The 23079-nt window shown below is 46.4% G+C and overlaps 1 protein-coding gene across 2 annotated transcripts in view; it reads left to right on the top strand.

Annotated features, from left to right (window-relative positions):
• Nucleotides 1–23079, top strand: part of ROR1 (receptor tyrosine kinase like orphan receptor 1) — a 337647-nt gene that overhangs the window by 197183 nt on the left and 117385 nt on the right. For both annotated transcript variants that reach the window (XM_074265748.1, XM_074265747.1), the window contains exon 2: nt 15524–15601. Coding sequence is in view for 1 of the 2 variants with exons in the window: in XM_074265747.1 (XP_074121848.1) it covers nt 15524–15601 (78 nt within the window). In the remaining variant the exon portion in view is untranslated. The remainder of the gene's footprint in view (nt 1–15523; nt 15602–23079) is intronic.

Here is a 23079-nt window from a genome sequence, read left to right as displayed (position 1 = left end):
GGTTCATTGAAGACAAGAAAGAAGAGTCTGGAAAAAGCTAGTGAGATGGAGAATTAGTATTTTTTCTCGATAAATGAGTAAACAGTATAAACCCTAGTGTGAAGGCAGGAAGAAGGTGTCAACATGTAATGAGAATTTGAGTCAATTATGTGCATTCTTATCTTTTTAGATCCAAGAAAAGTCATTCCATAGAACTGATGTTTAGAAGAATTAGTATCCCATGGCCCTCCTCATTCTGATAAGAGTTGGTTAGAATTGATGGGAATCTCCGATATGGGTCACTTCAATTGGCAGTCAGATCAGTTACCATTATGATGCTTGAGGAAAGTTTTGGTCATTTGACTTGGGAAGAAACTTTGGGTTCCTTTTTATTTAAGCTCTTGATTTATGAGATTATCAGCATGGCGTATTGTAATGAGTGCCAAATTTGAAATGAGAAGCCTTGACCTCCAATGTTGGCTTTGCTACTTACTACCTTTATGATTTTAGGGATCTCAGTCTCTCTATAAAATGGGAGGACCCAGCTACATGATCTCTAAAGACTCTTCCCAATCTGAATGGATAATGTTTTTTTCCTCCGATAAGGTTTTTCCTCTTCCTGCCCCAATCTCTTCTCAAACAATTCTTGTAGAGAATTAAGAGATCTGAGTTCCCCCCCCCCCACATTTTGATCTGATTTTTTTTTTTTGCACAGCATGACAAATGTGGAAATATATTTAGAAGAATTGCACATGTTTGACCTATATTAGATTATTTGCTGTCTAAGGAAGCGGGGAGGGAGAAAATTTTGGAACACAATGTTTTGTAAGAGTGAATGTCGAAAACTATTTTGCTTGTATTTTGAAATAATAATAAAAAAAAAAACTTTTACTAAAAAAGAGAGAGAGAATAAAGAGATGGAGGTGGTGAGGTATAAAGTTCAAGATCTGAAGTCAGAGGAGTTAGCCTTTATGTTCTCCTTCCCCTTCTCCAGAGTCCCTGGACTTCTTCCAAATCCCAGCTATGTTCCACCTACCACAAGAACCTTTTCCCTCTTCCCAATAATGCTACTATACTGCCTTTCCTCTGGGCATTATCCCCAATTTCACCTCTGGAGATCTTGTTGATACATCATCATTTGATTTATCTTCCTCATTAGATTGTAATTTCTTTTAGGGTAAGGAGTGTTTTTTGCCTTTTTTTATATCCCAGTACTTAGCATAGTGTTTGATACATAGTAGGCGTTTAATAAATGCTTATTCACTGACCACCTGATAAATCTCCCCATTCTTGGATTCAGTTTCTTTATCTGTAAAATAAAGGTTTTGGACTCTAGGAGATTCTGTCAAAATCCTTCCTAAAGCTTAGGAGATTCATGAGAATTGTTGCATGAGGCTCTGTTGAAGGATCTGGGTGTGGTTAGCTTGTGGAAAAGAAATTGGGGTGGGAGGAACTCCATCTGTCTTCAATGTGAAAGGGATGTCATGTGTAAAAGAGATTAAATTTGTTCTGTTTGGCCCCAGAGGGCAGAACTAGGAGCAAAGGGTGCTAAGAGGCAGATTTAGGCTTGATGCCAGGAAAACACTTTTAGTGATTAGCTCCAACCCAAAGTGGAGCAGGTTGCCTTGGTGGGAGATGGTGAGCTCCCCATCATTGTTAATCTGCAAGTTAAGATTGGAAGGCCCTGTCCAGTAAGAGGCAGAAGAGATTATTTTTCCCCAGTATGGATTAAATTGGATGAGGCTCCTTCCAAATCTCAAATTGGAAATTTCTATGACTCTCTAGCCTTCCATTTTCCTCTGTGTTGTCCAAACTTAGATCAGTTTAACAGCAGCCAAGCAATTCCTAAATTCCTTGAAGGCAAGGACCATTTTTGCCTTCTCCACTCCTTACTTAACACTAAGCTGGAAAATAGTAGATGCTTAATTACTAATTGATTTGTGGTTATCAATTTTTCCCATTATCGAAGTCACAAAGTCAGAGAATGTTTCATTTATCCAGATCTAAAATTCCAGAGCTGACAGTGACCTCAGAACCATATAACCCAGACTTCTGAATTTATAGGTGAATAACTGAGGTCCAACACACATAGGGGACTTCGCCCAGGGCTGAAATTTTCTAAGGTGAGAAAAGATGTGGGATTTGAACTTTGGATCTTCCATTCCAAATGCAGCTGATGCCTTTTGATTTTCCAGAAGACAGGGATTCTTTTTAATGTTTTCTGTGTATTCTTAGCACAAGGCCTGGCACTCTTTACAATTTTTTATTGACTATCTGTTCTTTAAGGTAAAGAAAATACCATCTGATCAAGTTTAGATTTAATTAATTACTAAGTTAGATTTAAACAAAATTGAACATCATATTTTTCCTCCATCTTTTTTTCTTCACATGGTTCAGGAGTGGTCTGGGACTTTTATTTAAAGGACTGGGGATTTTTCTGAAGAAACCAATTGAAAAGATATAAGGGGCTGTGACAAAAGAACATGTGACACTGCAGGGTGACACAGGAGAAGAATTAACCCCAAGGCAGTTGTGTGGGCAGAGCATGAAATGAACCTTCAAAAGGGGCATCTCACCACCCCTTAGGGCAACAAACTGTTTATTTGACCAGCTGTAATTCTCAGGGACTAAAAAATCCTGATAAATATCCCTGTTTCCCCCCACTAATATGTCAGGTTCATATAATTTCTTAGCTATTTCTCCATCATGATGTAAGCTCCTTGAGGGCAGGCATTTTCTCTTGGCACAGTGCCTGGCACATAGTAGACAATTTATAAATGGGTCTCACTCATGCTCACTTGAAAGACATTTATCAATCGATGAGTCTACAAGATTTCATCAGGCACTTAGGCAGTGGACGCCATGTTAGATCTTGTGTATAAATACTAGCAATAAAATACTCTCCACCTTTGAGGTCTTATATTTGTGTTCAGATTTAGTTAGGGCCTTTTCAGTCCTTTCCAATCCCAAGTGTTTCAATTCTGATTCTGTGGTTATAGGAACCAAAGGAGGCCATCCATCTATTCAGAGCACAAGGCAGGAATTTGTTTATTTTTGTCTTTGGATCCCAAGTTCTTTTATGGTGACTTCTGCACAGCACATACTCACTCAATACTTGTTGGCTCTAAATCTATGATACTAGGATTCTAAATATCAATCATACTACAAGCAAATTAAGAGAGCATGGAGTAGTTTATTCGTTCATACTTATGGATAAGGAAAATATTTAGGACCAAAAAAGATATAGAAACCATAACATAGATAATTTTGATTATGTAAAATGAAAATGTTTTAGCACAATCTTGTGATGAAGAGAGCCATTTATACCCAGAAAGAGAGCTGTGGGAACTGAGTGTGGTTCACAACATAGCATTTTTACTCTTTTTGTTGTTGTTTACTTGCATGTTATTTTATTTCTCATTTTTTTCCTGTTTGATTTGATTTTTCTTGTGCAGCAAAATAATTGTCTAAATATGTAGGCATGTCTTGGATTTAACATATTTCTACCATGTTTAATATATATTGGACTACTTGCCATCTAGAGGAGGAGGTGGGGGAAGGGGGGAAATTGGAACATAAGGTTTTGGAAGGGTTAATGTCGAAGAATTATGCACGCATATGTTTTGAAAAATAAATTTTTTGAGTTAAAAAAAGTTTTAGCATAAATGCAACCAAAATTATAAGGAAAGCAGAAAACAGAAAAAAAATTTGCATGAAGTATCTCTTATAAAGACCTTATTTTTTCAAACATATAGAGAAATGATTACATTTATAAAATTATACGTCATTCCCCAATTGATAAATTATCAAAGGATATAAACAAGTGGTTGTCAGAGAAACCAAAGTTAGCTATAGTCACATGAAAAAATGCTCTTGTTCTCTTGTTGATCAGAGAAGTGCAAATTAAAACAACCCTGAGGTACCTCTTCAGATTGACATATATGAAAAAAAGGAAAGTGTTGGTTGTTTGAAAGAGATGTGGGGAAACAGTGACACACTGTTGGTGGAATTGTGAACTGATGTAACACTTCTGGAGAGTAATTTGGAACTATGTCCAAAGGGCTGTAAAGTACCGCTAGGCCTTTGAGCCACAATACCACTGCAAGGTCTATTTTCCAAAACCATACACAAGATGGGGGGGTGGATCTAAGCTGTATAAAGATATTTATAGGGGCAGCTAGGTGGCGCAGTGGATAGAGCAACAGCCTTGAATTCAGGAGGACCCGAGTTCAAATCTGGTCTCAGACACTTAACACTTCCTAGCTTTGTGACCTTGGGCAAGTCATTTAACCCCAGCCTCAGAAAAAAAGATATTTATAGCAGCTCTTCTGTGGTGGCTAGGAGTTGGAAACTGAAGGGATGCCCATTGCTTGGGAACGGCTAAACAAGCTGTGGTATATGATTGTGATGGAATATTATCGTGCTGTAAGAAATGACAAAAAAGATGATTTCAGAAAAACCGGGCAAGATTCACATGAACCGTTATAAAATGAAGGGAACAGAATCAGGAGAGCGTTGGACACAGTAATATTGGTTGGTGAAGAATTGTGAATGACTTTGCTCTTTTCAGCAATGCAATGATCCAAGACAATCCCCAAGGATGAATGTGTCATCATCAGCATGCTATCACATCATCAGCATATTATCCACCTCCAGGCAAAGCACAGATATTGATTGAATACAGACTGGAGCATGCTATTTTTCACTTTCTATTTGAGTCTTCTTGTCCAAAATGATTGATGTGGACATGCTTTACATAATTGCACATGTTTAATCTTTACCTGATTGCTTATTATCTCAGGGAGAGGGAAGGGGAAAGAGGGATAGAATTTGGAACCCAAAACTTTAAATAAAAATTTTTTAAAATCAGAGGCAAGATTTGAGTTCAAATCTTCCCATCTCCAAATTTATCGCTTTCTTTCCCGTACCCTGCTCCCTGTAATTAAAGAAGAGCTGACCCATAAATGCCTCAAGATTTACAAAATCCTTTGCATCCATGATTTATTTCCTTTGCAACACCCCCTTCCCCCAAGTTAGGTAGTCCAATTTCTATTATTCCCATTTTAGAGATTTGGAGAGTCTCAGAGAAGCATTTGCGGTCTAACACTGTCCCTGCTGCCCGGAGCTGACTTCCTCCCTGATAATCTCCATCAGCAGAGGCTCTCTGTCTCACTTTCCCCTCCCCTCTTATTGCCTGGGACTTAATAAATATTTGTTGTATGAATGATGAATGAGTGAATGAATGAATCCCCTGTTTTCGTTGCTCAGAAACATCTGGGCTTCAAAGCAAACGGTCATGGTAGCTGTGGATGCCGAACCGCCACGCAGCCGACCCATCCATCACCAGTCACCCCATTGATGGGCTCTTTCTTTGCTGTGATCATCCTATGGGCCTGAACTTAGCTCCAGACTCTTGGGGAGGGAGGGCCCAGGGAAAGGAGCTCTTAAAGGCTTAAGGGATTTCAAGGCACCTTAAATATCCTTATTCTCCTTGGCGATGATAAACAGACTGTGTCTTCTCTGTGTATTGTGCCCGATTATCCCCCTTTAAGCCCAGCCACAATGGGGGAGCCTTGAGATACAATGGATAGATTTAGAGAGGGAAGTCATGTTGGTAAAGAAAAATCATTTGGAGGCATTGAGAAGACTTTCCCCTTTCTTTTCTGGCTTTGAATTTAGTATAAGCCGATAAGAGATGGACGTACGCTGGTACTGGACCACAGCTGTGGTCTGCCTCAGAAGGAAGGGACAGTGTGCACCTGTGGAAAGAACTCTGTATAGTCAGAGGAGCCAGGTTCAGATCCTCCCTGGGAGCTTGGGGAAGCCAGTTTAACTTCCCTAGACCTCAGTTTCTTAGTGTGTAAAATGGATCCTTTGGCCTAGATGCCCAGCTTCGGTCTGTGAATCCTGAATGGGCATTCTTTAGGCTCACGTATTGCCAACCTAAGCATTCCTTGGTCAATGTTGTTCTAGTCCTTGTTTCTTTAGAAACTTCCGCAGAGGACCCGTCCACTGTGCTGAAGCTAGAAGGCTTCTGCTCACTGGGTATGGATGCCGTCCTTTAGGTATTCAGATAATCAGGCTCAGAACCTAGGAGGTGCCTCTCAGGCTCTTTTTAATCCTGGCACTAAAATTCGTGAGACCTTCTTCCCCTGATCTAGTCCCCTGTCAAGGGAATGGGCTTGAGGGAGACTCTCTGTACCTCAGAGTTGGGGGTGGTGGGCGCGAGGTCCCAGAAGAAGAAATTGGCAGGGAAGTGCTGGTCTGGTAGAGAGATGCTGGTCGTCCTGATCAGAAGAGTTCCCTCTCCCTGGAAGGACAGCCCACCTTAGGAGTCATCTAGGGGCATACTGGGGGGTGGATGGAGCATGACGTCACCTCCCAAGATGAGAAGTTTGTATGGGGTTTTTCTTCTCCTAGGGGCAATGTCCTTCTCTTGGAAACAGAGGGTACTTCAGGGATGCTGGGACAGCAGTGAGGAAAACAAGAAAATAGAACCATAGATTTGGAGTCAGGAATGACCTTGGAGCTCCTCATTTCTGAAGGGCAATTGAGGTCGTGAGGTTAAGGGTCATGTGGCTAATTAAGTTTCTGCAACAAGATGGGCGCTCAGGTCTTCCTGGCTCCATCTGCTATTCCGGTCTTAGGATAATGCTCCCCCATCTGGGGGTTCTCATGGAAATGGGCCCGTTAATGCCTCCCATTTGGGCCTGGGAGTAAGAGAAGGAGAAATGAGTCTGCTCTCCGCCGTGTGCACTGCAAAGAACTGGAGTCTGGCTGCTGGACAGGCTTTCCATCAGCCTGAGGGGGAAGCGCATTCCCCAAGCACCGGCTCCTCCCCCAAGATGATCTACTTTGAGTGCTGGAGTGCCCAGCACACCTTTGCATCTATTAATCTGCAGACATTGTATATGCAACAGCAGTGGGGGGTAGCTCGCTGCTCTTGGAGGGGATGGATGGCTGGATGGATTGCTGCGCAGCAAGCCCTTGCAAGGACAGCTTTTCTGTTGGCTTTTGCTTGGGTCCCTTCAGGTCTGAAATTCTATGAATAAAGGACTGGACCGGAGGCAAGGGCCTAAGGTACGTACTAGCTGTGTGACCCTGGTGGAGTCATTCACCTCTCAACAGAGTTCTAAGTGGCTCCCCAGATGTCTCCTTAGGAAGCCTGGCGTGATGTGAGCTGCTCTCTTCCCCCAAGATAGACAAGGCCTCTCTCTGCGGGGATTTCGATCTCGGACCTCTCTTTTGGCCAAAGATCATAAATCTAGCATTGCAAGGACCTCCAAGGGATGGCGTCTGACCTCCAGGAGAAGGCTGAGCTTCTGGATGTTGAAGTGAACTTATCCAAAGTCACCCAGGTGGTGGCAGTAACAAGAGTGGTAGTAGTAGGAATGGTAGTAATATTAATAGGAGTAGTAATCAAATAATCAGCAAACATTTATTAAGCACCTACTCTATGCCAATCAGGTAGTGGCAGTAGGAATAGTCATAGTAATAGTAACAGTATCACTGGTAGCAACAATAGTATTAAGAATAGTAATAAGAGTGATAGGAATAATAATCAATTAATCAAGATGCATTTAGTAGGCACCTACTCTGTGCTATCTAGTAATAATAGCAGTACCTCTAGTGATAGTAGCAATAATAGTAAGAATAGTAAGAGGAGTGGTAGTAATAATAATCAATCCATTAAAAAGCATTTATTAAGCACCTACTGTATGCCAATCAAGTGGTGACAGTAAGAATAGTCATAGTAATAGTAGCAGTACCACTCGTAGCAGCAATTAGTATTAAGAATAGCAATAAAAATGGTAGGAATAACAATCAATCGATCAAAATGCATTTATCTAGTAATGATAGAAGTACCTCTAGTGATAGTAGCAATGATATTAGTAAGAATAGTAATAGGAGTGGTAGTAATAATAATCAATCAATCAAAAAGCATTTATTAAGCACCTACTCTATGCCAGGAGCCATGCTAAGAGCTGGGGATACAAAAAGAAGCAGAAGACGGTTTCTGCCTTCACGGAGCTTCCGCTCTAACGTGGGAGACAACATGCAAGCTATAGACAGGGCAAACAGGAGACAAGGAAGGCACTTGAATTAAGGGTTGGCAAAGTCTTCCTTTAAAAACTGGGATTTTAGCAAGGGCTGAAAATCCAGCTGTAGCAGCTCGCGTTCATGTAGCGCTTTGCCAAGGGTTTTATAAATACAATAACAATCCTGGGAGGTGGGTGTTAGAATTATTCCCATTGTGCATTAAGGCAAACTGAGTCTGAGCTTGCTGAGGGACTCACAGCCAATAAGTATCTGGGGCAGGACCCGAATTCAGGCCTACCTGGCTGACGGAGGGAGCCCGGGAGGGCTAGTATTATTCCCCCTTTTACACTGAGGCAGCGTGGTTAAGAGACTGGCTGAGGATCCCGCAGGCCGGACTAAAGCGGAGTCTCTCCAGGGTTCAAGGTGGCGTCGGGTGCAGGGTTTGGAGCCAGTTAGGCTGTCTTCGCCCTGTTCCTTTGCCCTGCGCTCTATAATTATTCACGTGCCCATCGGACCCCCCCCCCCCCCAGGCAGCCAGGGACTGCTGTTTCCGCTTTGAACCCCTCCCCCAGCCGTTGGCCCAATCCGTGTTTCATGTCTGGTCCTACCCTGGAACCTTCCATTCTGTACGTGGGGGGCTCCGCGTCCCCCAGAGTCAGGCCCGCCGGCTGGGCCTGGGCTGGATCAGACGCCGGGAAGTGTTGCGAGATGGTGTCATGGCTGTGTCTGGCCCGGCCGATCTCCGCCTCACGTCGGTAAGCCGCCTCTGGCTCGGTACCTGGGGCTTGGCCCGCGCCTTTGGAGCCTGCCCTTCCTCGCCAGCTGGTGTTTGTGTCGGTGGCTCACCTAGCTGGCAGCCGGGCCGAGTTCCTTCTTCTCTTAGGCAATGGAAAGGAGAAGGAATCCAGCTGAAATCCTTCCCCGGAGAACTGTTAAAATAACACTGCCAAGACATACCGCAAGCCCTGGGAACTCTCGGCTCTCAGTCTGCGACTCTGGGCCAATGGGCAAGTATTCAGTAGGCGCTCACTATGCGCCTCACAATTTGCCGGGCACAAGGAATATAAGTCCAAAGAATAAAACCTCTCCTGCCTGAAATGAGCTTACAGTTGCCTCCCACCGATGCGGAAGCAGTCAGGCTCCCCATTGACGCTGGAGTTGGGGCTCTGAGTATGAAGGAGGAGTGGAGGTGGCCAGTTTGGGGGGGAAGAGAGCGGGTCGCCTCTCCTCCTGCCCGGCTGCCATCCTATTCTCATTTCCTCGGTCCCACCCCACCCCCACTGGCCCGCATCCATTCTCCAGTTCTTCTGAGACTCATTCCACCAGACTGCTCGGACTCCAGAATATTAAATGTCCCTGGACGGGATACAGGATGTTCCATGATTAAATGCTTTCTTGGCAGCTCTTGGGCCCTTGTGGAAAGGGACGGCCCTACCTGCCAAGTTCTGAGATGAAGCAGTAATCCTTTTGGAGACCATCGGTGCTCTTCAGGGAGAGCGCATCCTTCCAAAGCCGGGCTCCGGCCCCATTTCTGCCTTCCTCAGGAAGGGCTCAAAGCCTGAGACGGCTGCGAGTGTCTGGAGGTTACAGAGAAGCCGCCTCTCTGCTCGTCCTGGTGATGGCCGGGTGATTAGCTCTGTGAGAGCTTCTTCTGGAGATTAATTTCTATAAAAATCACCTAAGTTAGGAATCTGAGGTCTTTCCAAGCTCCGGTGACATTTTTGTGGATTTAGGGCTTAATCACTGAGAGCAAATGGAGGAAAAAATCCTTCTGTAAAAGCTATTGTGGGGGCAGTGAGGTGGTGTAGTGGATAGAGCACCAGCCCTGAAGTCAGGAGGAGCTGAGTTCAAATCTGGCCTCTTAACACCTCCTATCTGTGTGACCCTGGGCAAGTCACTTAACCCCAATTGCCTCAGTGTAAATAAAACCAAACAAGCAAACAAACAAAAACAACAGATAGTTGTTGGTTGATATACTGTCTAGGGACTCATCCAGCTCTTCCATTCAGTTACTTGATATCAAGGATCCAGAGGCTTCCAGGGGTTCCAAGGAGATCGAATCTTAGTTCTCTGTAATTGCGTGATTCTATGATCTGCCTTTCAGAACCGGTCCTCCACTATCCGATATGTGTAAGCCACTTGGCCGAGGGGTTATTTTTACACTTTTTATTTGGAGAGCAGGACTCGGATTATTTGACTTCACAATTGGTATTTATTTGTGCATTCATTTATTTATTCATTTATTTATTTATCTTTTTATTCATTCCTTTTTTGTTTGTTTATGGTATGAAAGGCATTGAACCTATTTGAGCTCTGACCCTCCCTCACTGTGGGACTCGAGACAGGGCTCTCTGAACTTGATTGACCCTTCCCTCCCAGTCTACTCTTTACTTAAATGGCGATAATAAGAGCAGCCATTTCACAGGCTTGTTAGAGGCTCAGATGAGAGAATGCAAAGTACTCTTCAAACCTTTGAAAAGCACTTACCCAAGTTAATAATTCTTTTTACCAGACAGCCTTGGGCTGAGGTACTAGAATGGAGCAGATAAGGCCACTTAGGGACGCTGGGCAAATTGCCTCAGTTTCCTCATCAGAACATGGAACCGGGAAGACCTGAGTTCAAATCTCCCTTAAGCTAACTGTTAAGTCACTTAACATTTCTTTTTATTAATTGTATTCCCTATACTTAGCACACATTAGGTGCTTAATAATTATATATTAGATTGAATTTAAAATCTCTGTGCCAGTTTCTTAATATGTAAAGTGAGAGTAAATAAAAACACTTACTTTAATGGGATCAACTTTGCAAACCTTGAATTGCCTTAAATAGGTCGCTGCTGCTGGGGTTGAACTCAATGGCTTTCTGCTGGGAATCTATGAGTTCATGGCCCATTTCTGGGCTCTGAGATGGGTTTTGAACCCAGTTGTCCCTTGGGCAGAAGCCAGTGAGCTCCTTCTCCATATCATGGAGCTTTCTCTTAAGGAACATGTATTGTTTGGGGAGTAGGGGACACCAGCATCAGCATAAAATCACTTAATGAGCTGGTAAATTGAAATGATCTCCCTGGGAGCCCCTGAATGCCTGTTAATTACTGGCAGGAGACGAGCCTGGAACTTTTTCCGTTTCTTTTTTCGAAATTGTGAAGAGTGCCAAGAATCCATTCCTTTTTCATCACTCTGACATTCTAATCAATCAGCAATTCAGACTCGGGGTGGAAAAACCAAGTGACTGGCAGTTAGCTATCTACAGCATCATTATCGGAAAGGGGACCCCAGCCTGGACTCCTCCTCCACGGTTTCAGTGGGAGCGGTAAGACGAAGCTATCAAAATATTGAAAGTAGATGTCAGGGTCCAGCTGGGGCTCCCCCGCCCCGCTCCTTCTCATGAAATGGCTCATTGGCCATCCTGTTTTTCCCATGAGCACCCTAATGCTTGGCTGATCCAATGGGGTGGGTAAAGGTTGCCCCAATGGGCTGCCCAACATCCCCGGCACAAATATCTGATTTCTTGGACCGAGTGAATGTGAGCGGGGCTGGGAAGATTGAATTTGTTCACACACGTAGCCTGTGAGGAAACGCAGTGGAAGGTCTCTCATTGATGGGGAAGCTGTCTAACTGTCTACTGTGAATGTAAACACCCGACGATCTGAAACACAGCGACCCATTAGTACGGCCGTAGTTTACTTGATGGACAGGATGAAATTAGCCAGCTGGATTCGCATCGAGGTCTTTTTTGGACACTTCCTATTCCAAGTCTCAGGCTTTGTTTGGATCGACGCTGGTCTGTTTGTATTACGGGCTTCAGAGTAGAACATCTGACATTTTTCAAGTCTTTCTTTTATCTTTTAAGTAATGTGCGTCCCCTTCCCCAGCTGTGATGCCGTTAGTATAAAGGGATTTCTTCTAATACTTCTGCTGATTGTACCGTCTACCCAATGGCCTCAGACACTTATATGATCCTGGGCAAAAAATTCAGCCCTGTGTGCCTCGGTTTCCTCAACTGTAAAATAAGCTGGAGAAGGAAATGATAAACCACTCCAGTCTCTCTGCCAAGTAAACGAAGTCACTGAGAGTTAGACATGACTGAAAATGACCCATAACAACAGTCTTAGAGAGTAATCTCTGTTGGGCAGCTACTTGTCCAAGGTCCTCCAGACATTATTTAGTCTTTCTTCCAGCTCTCTATTTGTTCCACAAAACTAAAATAATGGCTTCGATTCTCCTTCGATTCTCTCTTTCAATTTGATTTAATTCTATAGATGCTCATTGAGCATTTAAGCACCTCTATCCAGAGTCCCGTTCTAGGTACACACAATCTCATGATACGTGTAAGGCCGCATCTCACGGGCTCCTAGAACTTAGGAGCTTAATTAACACTGTGCAGTTTCATCATCCTCTTTGATAAAAGAGACAATATTTAATAAACCAGCCAGTGTTTATATGGCGTGGTGTTTTACATGGTATTTTATCTGATCCTCACAACAAGTGGTTGTTGGTTACAACTGGTTACAACAGTAAGTATCTGAAGCTGGATTTGAACTCAGGTCTTCTGGGGCCCTCTCTCTATCCTACCCAGCTGAGATGCTGACAATTAGAATGGATTTATAAACTCATAAATACCAGAGTTGGGAGAGTTTTCACAGTCATCTCAGCCCATCCTTCATTTTACAGGTGTGGAAACTGAGACTGAGACTTTCCCAAAGAACAGATTCATATTTCATCTCACAGCTCTTGATTACACATTCATAATCCTTCCATGTGTCACAGACTCTTGGGTAGCGGACCCCCCCTCAGAATTATGTTCGTAAACAAAGTGAAGCGCAGAAGATGACAAAGGAACACAGTTAGAGTGAGTTTCTTCATGGTATTCTTGCCATTCATGTCCCGTAAAGCCTGGACTCTAGGAGGACCATGGATCAAGTCATCCTGTGTCCGAGGAGTGTCAGCATTAAGATTAGAATCCAGGTCTGGCTTGCTGCCAGCTGTCATGGCGGGCAGTAAGAAAGTGAGAGGAGCCTGGAGCTGGGGAGTGTCCCATTATCCTTCCTTCTCTTGTCACATGATTAGAACTCAGCCTTACTTAGTCTTAGACCCCTTTGAGCAGATCTTTGTCCTCCCCATAATGCATCATTGGTAAAAAGCCGTACCGTGCAATGACCCACAATCTGAATTTGAAATCCTCTGAGGAAACGGCATTCCCTGATTGAGAGCATCCCCCAAGGAAGATTGAGGAGATTGTTGCAAAAAGAAAAGGTTGGGTTGTCTTTTTGAGCTGGGTTGGGCAGATGCTTGGCCATCGGGCCGCCATCACTCTAGAAACTTTGCTTGCTCCGGTGAAAGATTTGAGTCAAGACCAGCCTGTGATTTCAGGGGCCGCGAGCCGAGTGCGTCAATGGCTGGTTATGGCAGCGAGCAAAGCTAATGGGATCTCTGGCTGCATTGAGAGAGACAGAATGGCACAAGCTTGGGGGGCGAGCAGCAGACCACATCTAGAATATCGGGTTTGCTTCCGGGTGCTCCATTTCAGGCAGGGCTTTGAATTCCATTCGCCATGGTAGAAGCGTTGGGCTGGATTTCCTTGAAAAGGATTTGGGCGTATTAGGTGAGGCATTGTAGTGGGATGTAATAGCTCAGCTTTCTCCACCACTTTGAGCTTTGTACACTGCTTTTCTCCCCTCGATCCAGTTAGCCACGTAGCAGGATTGTTTCCCCAATTTTTCACACGGGAGAACTAGGACCTGAGAAGGGAAGTAAGTGTCCAAAGTCCAAGGGCAAATTTGTCTCTGGATTTGGAACCAGTTTATCTGAAGGGTTGGGGAGCTGGTGACTGGGGGGCAGAGGAGAGTCGGCTTGCTGAGAGGTTCTTCCTGGGAAAGGGACTGTCCATCTGCCAAGCCTAGCTGCTAGGCCTGGGGGAAATCAGGTGCTGGGAGAAGGATGTCATGGCAACGGGACTCAGTGGGGCGGGATACACAAGTGATGCGTCTCAGCAAATGAATGACCTATGATGTCTGGTTGAGGAGTGGCTGCATTGTGGTACACGGGTGTGATGGAGTATTAATGCCCTTTAAAGAAATGATGAATTCTGAGAAGACTAAGCAGGCTGGGCAGTGACGTGAGCAGAGCTTGGAAAAGAATAGGAAAGATGAATGCGGCAATGCAGATGGAAACCATTGCTGCTGCTGGGGAGCAGCCCAAGTTAAGGCTGAGAAATCAGAGACCAAGGGTGGGGAAAGATAAGAGAAAGCTCCTTCTGCTGCTTCTCACGGTGCTGGAGGCTGAGAACAGGACATGGAATCGAGAGTCCAGGCTGATTATTTAGCTCATTCTTGTGATTCATTTCTCCCCCTTTTAAATTCTTTGTTATAAGAGATGCCCCTTTGGTAGGGCAGAGGAGAAGGATACATTGGCAAATGTAGGTGATGAAAAAATAATGTACGTCAATAAAAATCATTTAAAAAAATCTCTCATGTCCCTGGCAAAACCCAACAATTCAGTGGCACCAGTGTTAGTTAAGGGCTGGGTCCAAGTGTTGTGCCCTGTGCTGAGAAGGTCACGAAGGAGCAGCATTCCCTGGCTTTGGAGAGCTTATGTTCTCATGGGAGTGTGTGTGTGGTGGGGGGGCTACATCCTGTGCATAAAGACACCGAGTGGAAGTATACACACAGGACTGTTGTTAGGGGAGGAAGTGTGGCCCCCACCTGGGGGGAAGTTCATGCCCCCTCCGCTGTCAGGACCCTGGGGCCAGTTAGCCACTCACAGCTTGGATCTCTGCAAGGATTCAAAGTTATGTCTTTTCGGCCCCAAGACCAGTGTTCTTCCTAATAATAATATGGCTTCTTGGTGCACTTTGTATATCTGCAGTGGGAGGCTCTTGATTCAAATTCTGAATTTTCTACTAATTTCACCTGTCTGATTTTGGGAAAATTATTTATAGACCTCAGGTTCCTCATCTGTAAAATGGGAGACGGCTGTATGTGGGAAGACCATTTATTAGAGATGTTATCCGGCTCCTTATCTGTGACCCACCAGGAGACACTTATGTAAATTATCACAAGCAAAATAGATTGAAAAATACCCAGAGTAAATAAGGGAGGACCTAGAAGCTGGAGGGTGGGGAATAGTGTGTTTGAGGAGGAAGTTTCCATGGAGAAGATAGCGAGCTGAGCGGTTTGTGATGCCTTTAAACCTTATCCCAATAGGAATCCGAGGTCCTAGAGCTGCAGAGTTGCAATTAGAGGCCATTGATGCCGTCCCTTAATTTGGCAGAGGAGGAAACTGAGGCTTGGAGAATAAATGACTTGTTCTGGATTATCTGCTAATGGGACTCTGGGAGAAAATTCAAATCCAGGTCTTCCAGAATCCAAATTTGGCCCTGATCCGGCCTGCCCCGGAGAGCCGGGGATTGTGGTCCGTGCCTGAAGGTTGTCTTTGGATGGCTCAGGACTCCGAGCAGAGTCAGAAATGGCCTTCCCTCACTTCCCTCCTCTCTTTTTTTCTCCAGAAACACATGCGACTGTGTCCGAGGCCGCCGAGCCAGTGCCGACCCCGTCCTGGAACGTTTCAAGCGAACTCGACAAAGGTGAGGGCCGAGCCGGGGAGGCAGGAGGGTTTGGGAGGGGGGCCTGACTGCCGGCCGTGGGGCCCACTTTGAACTTTGACAGTTTTTCTACTGGAGCTGGAAGGAGGAAGAGATGGAGGGGGCAGGAAGAGAAGTGGGAGAAACACAGAGAGCCCGGCTTCTCGGTGGCCTTTCCAATGGAATGAAGTGGAATCCCATGATTTCTGGAGAAGGTTTCTTCTCTCTCCCCTCCCCTTCACCTAGTAAAGTGTTCCACATGGTTCAAGTGATTCAAGATGTGCCTTATGGGTGCTCCCACTCTCAGCGCTGCACCGGGCGCTCCTTGGGGCTGGGATTTGATGCAAAACGAGCCGACCCCGACCAGCGGCCTCCAGGGGGTCACCTCTCACAAGGAACCCTGGATGTGTGGAGGGGCTCCAGTGTGAACCGTATGGGGGGGCTATCCTAATTGCTTCTGCCTGGAGACGGCTGCTCGGCTCTGTGTGTGTGTGTGAGAGATTGTGTGTGTGAGTGAGTGAATGTGAGTGTGTGTGTGATTATGTGTGTATGAGTGAGTGTGTGTGTGAGAATGATTGTGTGTGAGTGAGTGTGTGTGTGAGTGATTCTGTGCGAGTATGTGAGAGTGATTATGTGTGTGAGTGAGTGTGTGTGTGATTGTGTGTGAGTGAGTGTGTGTGTGTGATTGTATGTGAGTGTGAGTGTGTGTGAGAGAGATTGTGTGTGTAAGTGTGTGTGTGTGATTGTGTATGAGTGTGTGTGAGTGATTGTGTGTGTGAGTGAGTGAGTGTGTATGTGATTGGGTGTGAGTGAGTGTGTATGTGAGAGTGTGTGTGAGAGTGTGTGATTGTGTGTGTGATTGTATGTGTGTGTGAGTGTGTGTGTGAGAGTGATTATGTGTGTGTGAGTGAGTGTGTCTGTGATTGTATGTGAGTGTGTGTGTGAGAGTGTGATTGTGTGTGTGTGAGAGAGATTGTGAGTGAGTGTGTGAGTGTGTATGTGATTGTGTGTGAGCGAGTGTGTGTGTGAGTGTGTTTGTGTGAGTGAGTGTGTGTGTGAGTGTGTTTGATTGTGTGAGTGAGTGTGTGAGTGTGTGTGTGAGTGAATGAGTGTGTGAGTGAGTGTGTGTGTGTGAGTGTGTGTGTGTGAGTGTGTATGTGATTGTGTGTGAGTGAGTGTGTGTGTGTGAGTGTGTGAGTGAGAGTGTGAGTGTGTGTGTGAGTGAATGAGTGTGTGTGTGAGTGTGTGTGTGTGTGTGTGTGTGTGTGTGTGTGTGTGTGTGTGTGTGTGTGATGCTGGATTTGAATCCAGGTGAGACGCTCTCTCCTCTGCCCCAACCTGGCTGTTTCCAAAGAAAGTGCGAGCTGCCCTGGTTCCCTGCTCCTCCCCTGTAAGAAGCAAATAATCATGTCGAAGGTTTACTCTACCCCATCCCATAAATGACCTCAGCACCCCACTGCCAGCTCTGCCAGGGAAGCTCAGAGCTAGCTCGCTGCTGCCAGGGGAGCTGAGAACCCAGGTTCCAAGAGCATTCTATGGACAGCTTTATAAGGGTCTGAGAACTTGATCCTCAAAACCATCCCCTGGAGCGAAAGTTAGCGTTGGCCCCATTAGGGATTTTAAAGCCACGTTATTTCAGGATGGGGCCCAAGTGTGGAGACCGAGGGGAGCATCGGCGCCCAATGATCAGATGGAGGTAGGACACCGAAGGACGAGCTTCGGTAGCAATTCCCATGTGCAGAATTCACAAGGGCCTTTTCCTTGTCAGAAGGTAGGTTTATTTATGAAAATAATGGACAAAATGAAGAAATAAAATAACCTAAGAATGAAAAATATGAAAGAAATTGGGGAGATCGCATCATTAGCAAGAAAAGTTTTTAGCAATTAACAGTGGACAAGACAAGTTCCCTAATGGAACTGACAGCAGAAAGGGACTGCGCTATGAGGTGGGAGTACCCCAGCGACTGGCAGGCAGAGGACCTTGGCACCCGAAAAGAGTTAGCTGTTACAAGAAGACACCTGGAGGAATGGGGGAAGCGGCGTGGGAAAAGAGCCCATGAGCCAGAACACCTTGGAGAGCTAACCCCAAAGGGCTCCAGCAGAGAAGGTGAAGGGCATGGACAGAGTTTTAGGGAACTTTCTCAGACAGTTTGGCCTTCTGCTTGTAAGGTGGGGCTTCCCAAGACCTCCACGGAGGCGGGACTGTAAAGTCGAGCTGATCTCCATTCCCTGATTGGTCAGGGAGTAATCTTCAGATTTCCTCCCACCTCAGTGACCCAGGACCTCATCCCATAGGCTCCCAAGCCTGCCAGTGGGGTCCTTGAGACAAAAGTGGTAATGGAGTCCTGGAACAGAGATTTGGACTTAAGCCCCTTCCCTCCAGCAATGATCTGCTATTGAGCAGAGGCCAGATCCTGTGAGCCTCAGTTTCTCCTTGTGTGAAGCAGGGCAATAACACCGGGCCTCTTGGACCACAGATTAGATTTTTGGAAACCTCATTTCTTCTTGCTTCCCTATTTCCTCTGGCTTTTCAGACTGTCCCTCAGCACTTAGCACTTGATAAATATTTGTTGACTAACTGGCTGACTAGAGTTCATTAGGGTTTTCAAGGCACGATATCAAGGCTTCTCTCATTGAATCCTAGTTTAATCTACCTGTGAGTTGGGGATATTGTTCCCATTTGACAGAAGAAGAAACTGAGGCTTGAGGAAATGCAAGGGATTTTCCCAGAGCCACCCTCTAGGAAGTGTCTCTGACAGGATTTGAATGCAGATCTTTTTGATTTCTACCCCCTGGGCCACCCAGCTCCTGTAGCCTGCCCTCCCTCGGAGAGAAGAGGTCCCGGCTGCAGGTGGAATCTGGCCCCCCGGGCTTCCTGGAGTAGCTGGCAGCTCCCCCCTTCTCCTCGCAGGAGCACAAAGCTTCCCTTGTCATGCTGCTCCCTGGGCGCCTCTTCTTATTTCCTTCTCATTCAGATTGAGAACTGGAAAATGAGCCTATGGTTTGTTTGGGCCAGTGCCTTTCAATCTGGCTGCCAGTCCGCCCATCCTCCTCCTCCTCCTCCTCCTCCTCCTCCTCCTCCTCCTCCTCCTCCTCCTCCTCCTCCTCCTCCTCCTCCTCCTCCTCCTCCTCCTCCTCCTCCTCCTCCTCCCCCTCCTCCCCCCCTCCTCTCAATTCCTCCTCTTCTCTTAACCTTTTCTTCTTCTGCCTTCTTTCACCTTTCTCCCTCTCTGAATCCCCTTCCTCTTCTCTCTCTCCTGCCTCATCTTCTCTTTCTCTTTCCCCCTTTTCCCTCCACTTTTCTCTTCCTCCTTCCATCCAGTCTCTTTCCCCTTCCTTTCTCTTTCTCCTTTTCCTCTTCTCTTTCCTTCTCTTTTCCCCTCCCCTTTCCCCTTCTCTCTTGCCTCATCTTCTCTTCCCCCTCCCTCTTTTCTTTCCACTTTCCTTTTCCCCATTCCCCCTTTTCTCTTTCTTTCTCTTTCCCCTCTTCCTCTTCTCTCTAGCCCTTCCCCTTCTCTCTAATTCCTTCCTCTTCTACCTCCTCCTTCCTCATCTTCTCTTTCCCTTTCTCTTCCCTTCCTCCACTTCTCCCCCACCACGGAGCTTCCTCCACTTCTCCCCCACCACGGAGCTCCCTCCCAAACTGTGCTTTCTGTTGGAGGAGGCCAGCCAGTAGCAGCACGCAGTTACCTGATTATCCTTTCCAACAGGAAATGAAATTTAAAAGAGACACCACCGGCCTGTAAAGAGCTGTTGAAAGCGGCGATTGATGAGGAAAAGAGCTGGTTTCTAAAGCTAATGGTTTAAGAGGAAAATAATGGAAGGCAGGGGCTGATCTCTAGAAGGCAATAGTCACCTTACTGGTAGCTGAATGGGGCCGGGGAGCCGCCCGTGTCCTGTCTCACATTTACAATCTAGGGGATCTAGGGACCAGAAAGAACAAATATAGGATATTTGGGAATCTGGCATGGGAAAGGACAGAATGGCCTGCTGGGTCTGGAGAAGATGTCAACCGTCAGACCCAAAAGGGAGCTCAGACCTTGGAGTAGCAATGTCAAAACAAGAGGAGAACTTAGAACATAGAACTTGGAATGTTGGAGTGAGGAGACGGCTTTGAAGTACTCTTGACCAGGGGGTTCATCGTGGTCTCCTCTGGCAGGCTGCCCAAGCCAATGGATGCCTCTCCAGAATAACTTTACATTTTTTTTATCATGGCTTTTATTTTCCAAATCCAGGCAAAGATAGTTTTCAACATTCACCCTTGCAAAACCTTGTGTTCCAAATTTTTCTCCACCCCCTCTATCTAGAAGGGAAGTTTATCCAATATATGGTAGACATGTGCAGTTATTCAGCATGATAAATGGAAATATGTATAGAAGAAGACAAATGAGATCAAAAAGAAAAAAAAATGAGAAAGAAAATGAAATGCAAGCAAAGAACAACAAAAACTGTGAAAATGCTCTGTTGTGGTCCACATTCAGTACCACAGGCCTATTTCTGAGTGTAGATGGCTCTCTCCATCACAAGTCTATTGGAACTGGTTTGAATCATCTCCTTGTTGAAGAGAGTCACGTCCGTGAGAAGTGATCATCGTATAATCTTGCTGTTGCTACGTACAACGATCTCCTGGTCCTGCTCATTTCACTCAGCATCAGTTCCTGTCAGTCTCCCCTGTTCTTCCTGAAATCCTCCTGCTGGTCGTCTCTTACAGAACAATAATATTTCCTTACATTCATTATTCAGCCATTCCCCCACTGATGGGCAGCCACTCAGTTTCCAAATGACTGGATAAGTCATTTGGCTTATTTGAACTTTAGCTTCCTCATCTGTAAAATGAGGACTTTTCCTGGGTTCTTGTGAGACTTAATGCAGAAATATTAAGCAAAGTTGGAAATCTGGTTCCATGTAACGGTTCTTGATGGTCATCCTCTTGTCACGTAAAGGGCCTGGCAAACCTGAGGCATCAGTATAAAGGTCAGCTCCTATTTGTGGCTCTAACTTTAGATGTGAGTGTTCCTTTTCCAGCTCAGAGGAGGCCCGTCCCTTCCTCCGTCCCTTCCTCCGTCCCTTCCTCCATCTCTTCCTCCGTCCCTTCCTCCGTCCCTTCCTCCGTCCCTTCCTCCGTCCCTTCCTCCGTCCCTTCCTCCGTCCCTTCCTCCGTCCCTTCCTCCGTCCCTTCCTCATTGCGATGTTCTCCATGGCACTTGCAGTGTATCGCAGGTCAGCAGGGAAATCCCCTGGGGATTTTGGGGGAGTTTGGTGGAAGCTGTCACTCAGAAAAAGTTTAAAAGCTCAGTGTTCATTCTATGATAGCAATAGCTTTTCTCTTTTAATACTGTATAATGCAGACTTCTTCTCTGATACAAAGGGGGCCAAAAATGGATCTCCCAGTTCACAGAGGGTGTGGTGTCCCTCACACCATAGGTGTGATGTATACATACATACATATATACACAGACACATATACACATGCATACACACATAAATGCATATACAAACACACCTGGAGACTCTGGATAAGTCATTTGGCTTATTTGAACTTTAGCTTCCTCATCTGTAAAATGGGGATTCTAATACTTTCCTGGGTTCTTGTAAGACATAATGCAGAAATACTATGACATACGGCGACTGAGGGGTGAAGAAAGACTGATCCGTGCTCCCATGTGCTAAATGCAACTTTGGAAGGACTGACATGGCGCTCCAATGTCACCACCTCTAGGCAAAGTCCAGTTGCCCCTGCCTTAGTTACAGCTCTGCATCTGACTGTAATAGGAAGTGTCTGTGCTCAGGGGAAGCGGGCGCCTTTGGGGCGCGTTCCTTCAGTTCTCCAGTGTGAAGGGGTAGATGGGGGTGGAAGTAGAACTAGCAAGGTAGGCAGGGTCCTGGCAGGGGTTTGAGGCTGATTCATTGTGTAGGGCGGAGAGAAATAGCTCGAGCCCAGCCTGCTGTACACTGTGGAGCCAGAAGACCTAGATTCAAATTCCCCCTCTACCTGTCTGAGTTTGGGCAGCTCCCTAAATCTTTCTGAGCTTCATTTTTCTCTGTAAAATGAAAGTTAGACCAGATGAGGTTTCCCAAGATCTCCCATCCTCCAATCTGGCAGATTCTTTGGATTGTTTAATGACTTATTCTTCCTCAGTGTGTTCTACACTTTATCATCTTGGTTGTTGAATGGTGCCCTGAGACAAAGGGCCGATTGCCCCATCCTAGTTACAACCCTGACCTCCTCTTCCCTTTTCCTCCTGAGAGGCAGAAGCAGCATCCAGGTTGGGAGGGCCCTGTGACCGTTCTCGGCCCAGGGGACCTTGGCCCTGCCCCGGGCGCTGTGCAGATGGTGAGACCCTTGCCAAGTGGGAGGCTTGCCCTCCTGCTGCCAGCTCCAGTCCTTCGACCAGGGCTGCTGCTGAAGCTGGACCCCTCCCTGATGCCCTTATCTCCTTGACTTTTTATCAAGCTCCATACAGAGAGGGAAACCCCCGAGGCAGGGAAGAAGTAAGAGATGATATAGCCAAGAAAGATGGAGAAAGGGAGGGGTTTCTGGGTGGCTCTGGCTCCAGGGGGGTGACCCCTGCCAGCATTTGCCACTGGCAGATGCGCCCCCCCCCCCCTGTCTGCAGCCCCATGGCACTCTCCGGCTGCTCGGGCAGGGACAGGCTTGCCAGAACTCTCAGTCTTTCATCATCGCCATCCCTCGCCCACCCAGCTCCAAGGGGGCTCATGCTAGTGAGACAGGAGCGGAGCGCCTGCCTCAGCCCGGGAACTCGGCCCCAGCCGCCCGCCGTCTGCCTCGGAATCGGAGGGACCGAGCTGAGAAGTGTTTGGGCTTCTGTTCTCCCCATTTATCCTCGAGCCGAAGATTTATCTCCTTCCTATCACGGGGGCTCATTTTCCCTGCTCCCCGGGCACCGCTTTCGGTAATCCTGGCTAAGACAAGGAACATTCTTGGAGTCATAAATAATAGCGCTCGCCTGAAATGCGCTCTTGCCTTCCCCAGGCTGGCTTGGGTCCCGGGAGGCCTGTCTTGCTCCCTGGAAATTTCTCCTGAGTGGTTCCTCCTGGCAAATCCCCCTCTGAATCAGCATCGAAAGGATGGGGGGGGGGAGAAACACTGGGGGTCATTGGCTGTGGGGCTGGGACAGGGAGTCAGAGTGAGAGAGCATTGAGTGTGACGTTGGGGGGCCCTGCTGTTGGTGGGTACTCCAGTGTAGGAAACTAGAGTATCCAGAGGTCATAGCCTGCCTCATCCATAAAGGGAGAAACTAAGGCCAGCTGATCTCGAAAGCCTGAGTCTGAGGCTCCAGTCTTCTCCTTCTGCAACTTTGTGTCCCACTCTTCTTCCAAATGGCGTCCTTGGTCTTCCGGACTCAGCTGCCTCCTGGCTAGAACCCAGTCCACTTTCACAAGCCGAGACACTGCTCGGGGGCCCGGGACCCAGAGAGGAGACGCTCCCTTCAGGCAGCTTCCTAGGACAGACTTGGTAA

Source organism: Sminthopsis crassicaudata, chromosome 4 (assembly GCF_048593235.1).
Source record: "Sminthopsis crassicaudata isolate SCR6 chromosome 4, ASM4859323v1, whole genome shotgun sequence".
Taxonomy (NCBI): Eukaryota; Metazoa; Chordata; class Mammalia; order Dasyuromorphia; family Dasyuridae; genus Sminthopsis; species Sminthopsis crassicaudata.
This window is presented reverse-complemented; position numbering and strand designations above follow the sequence as displayed.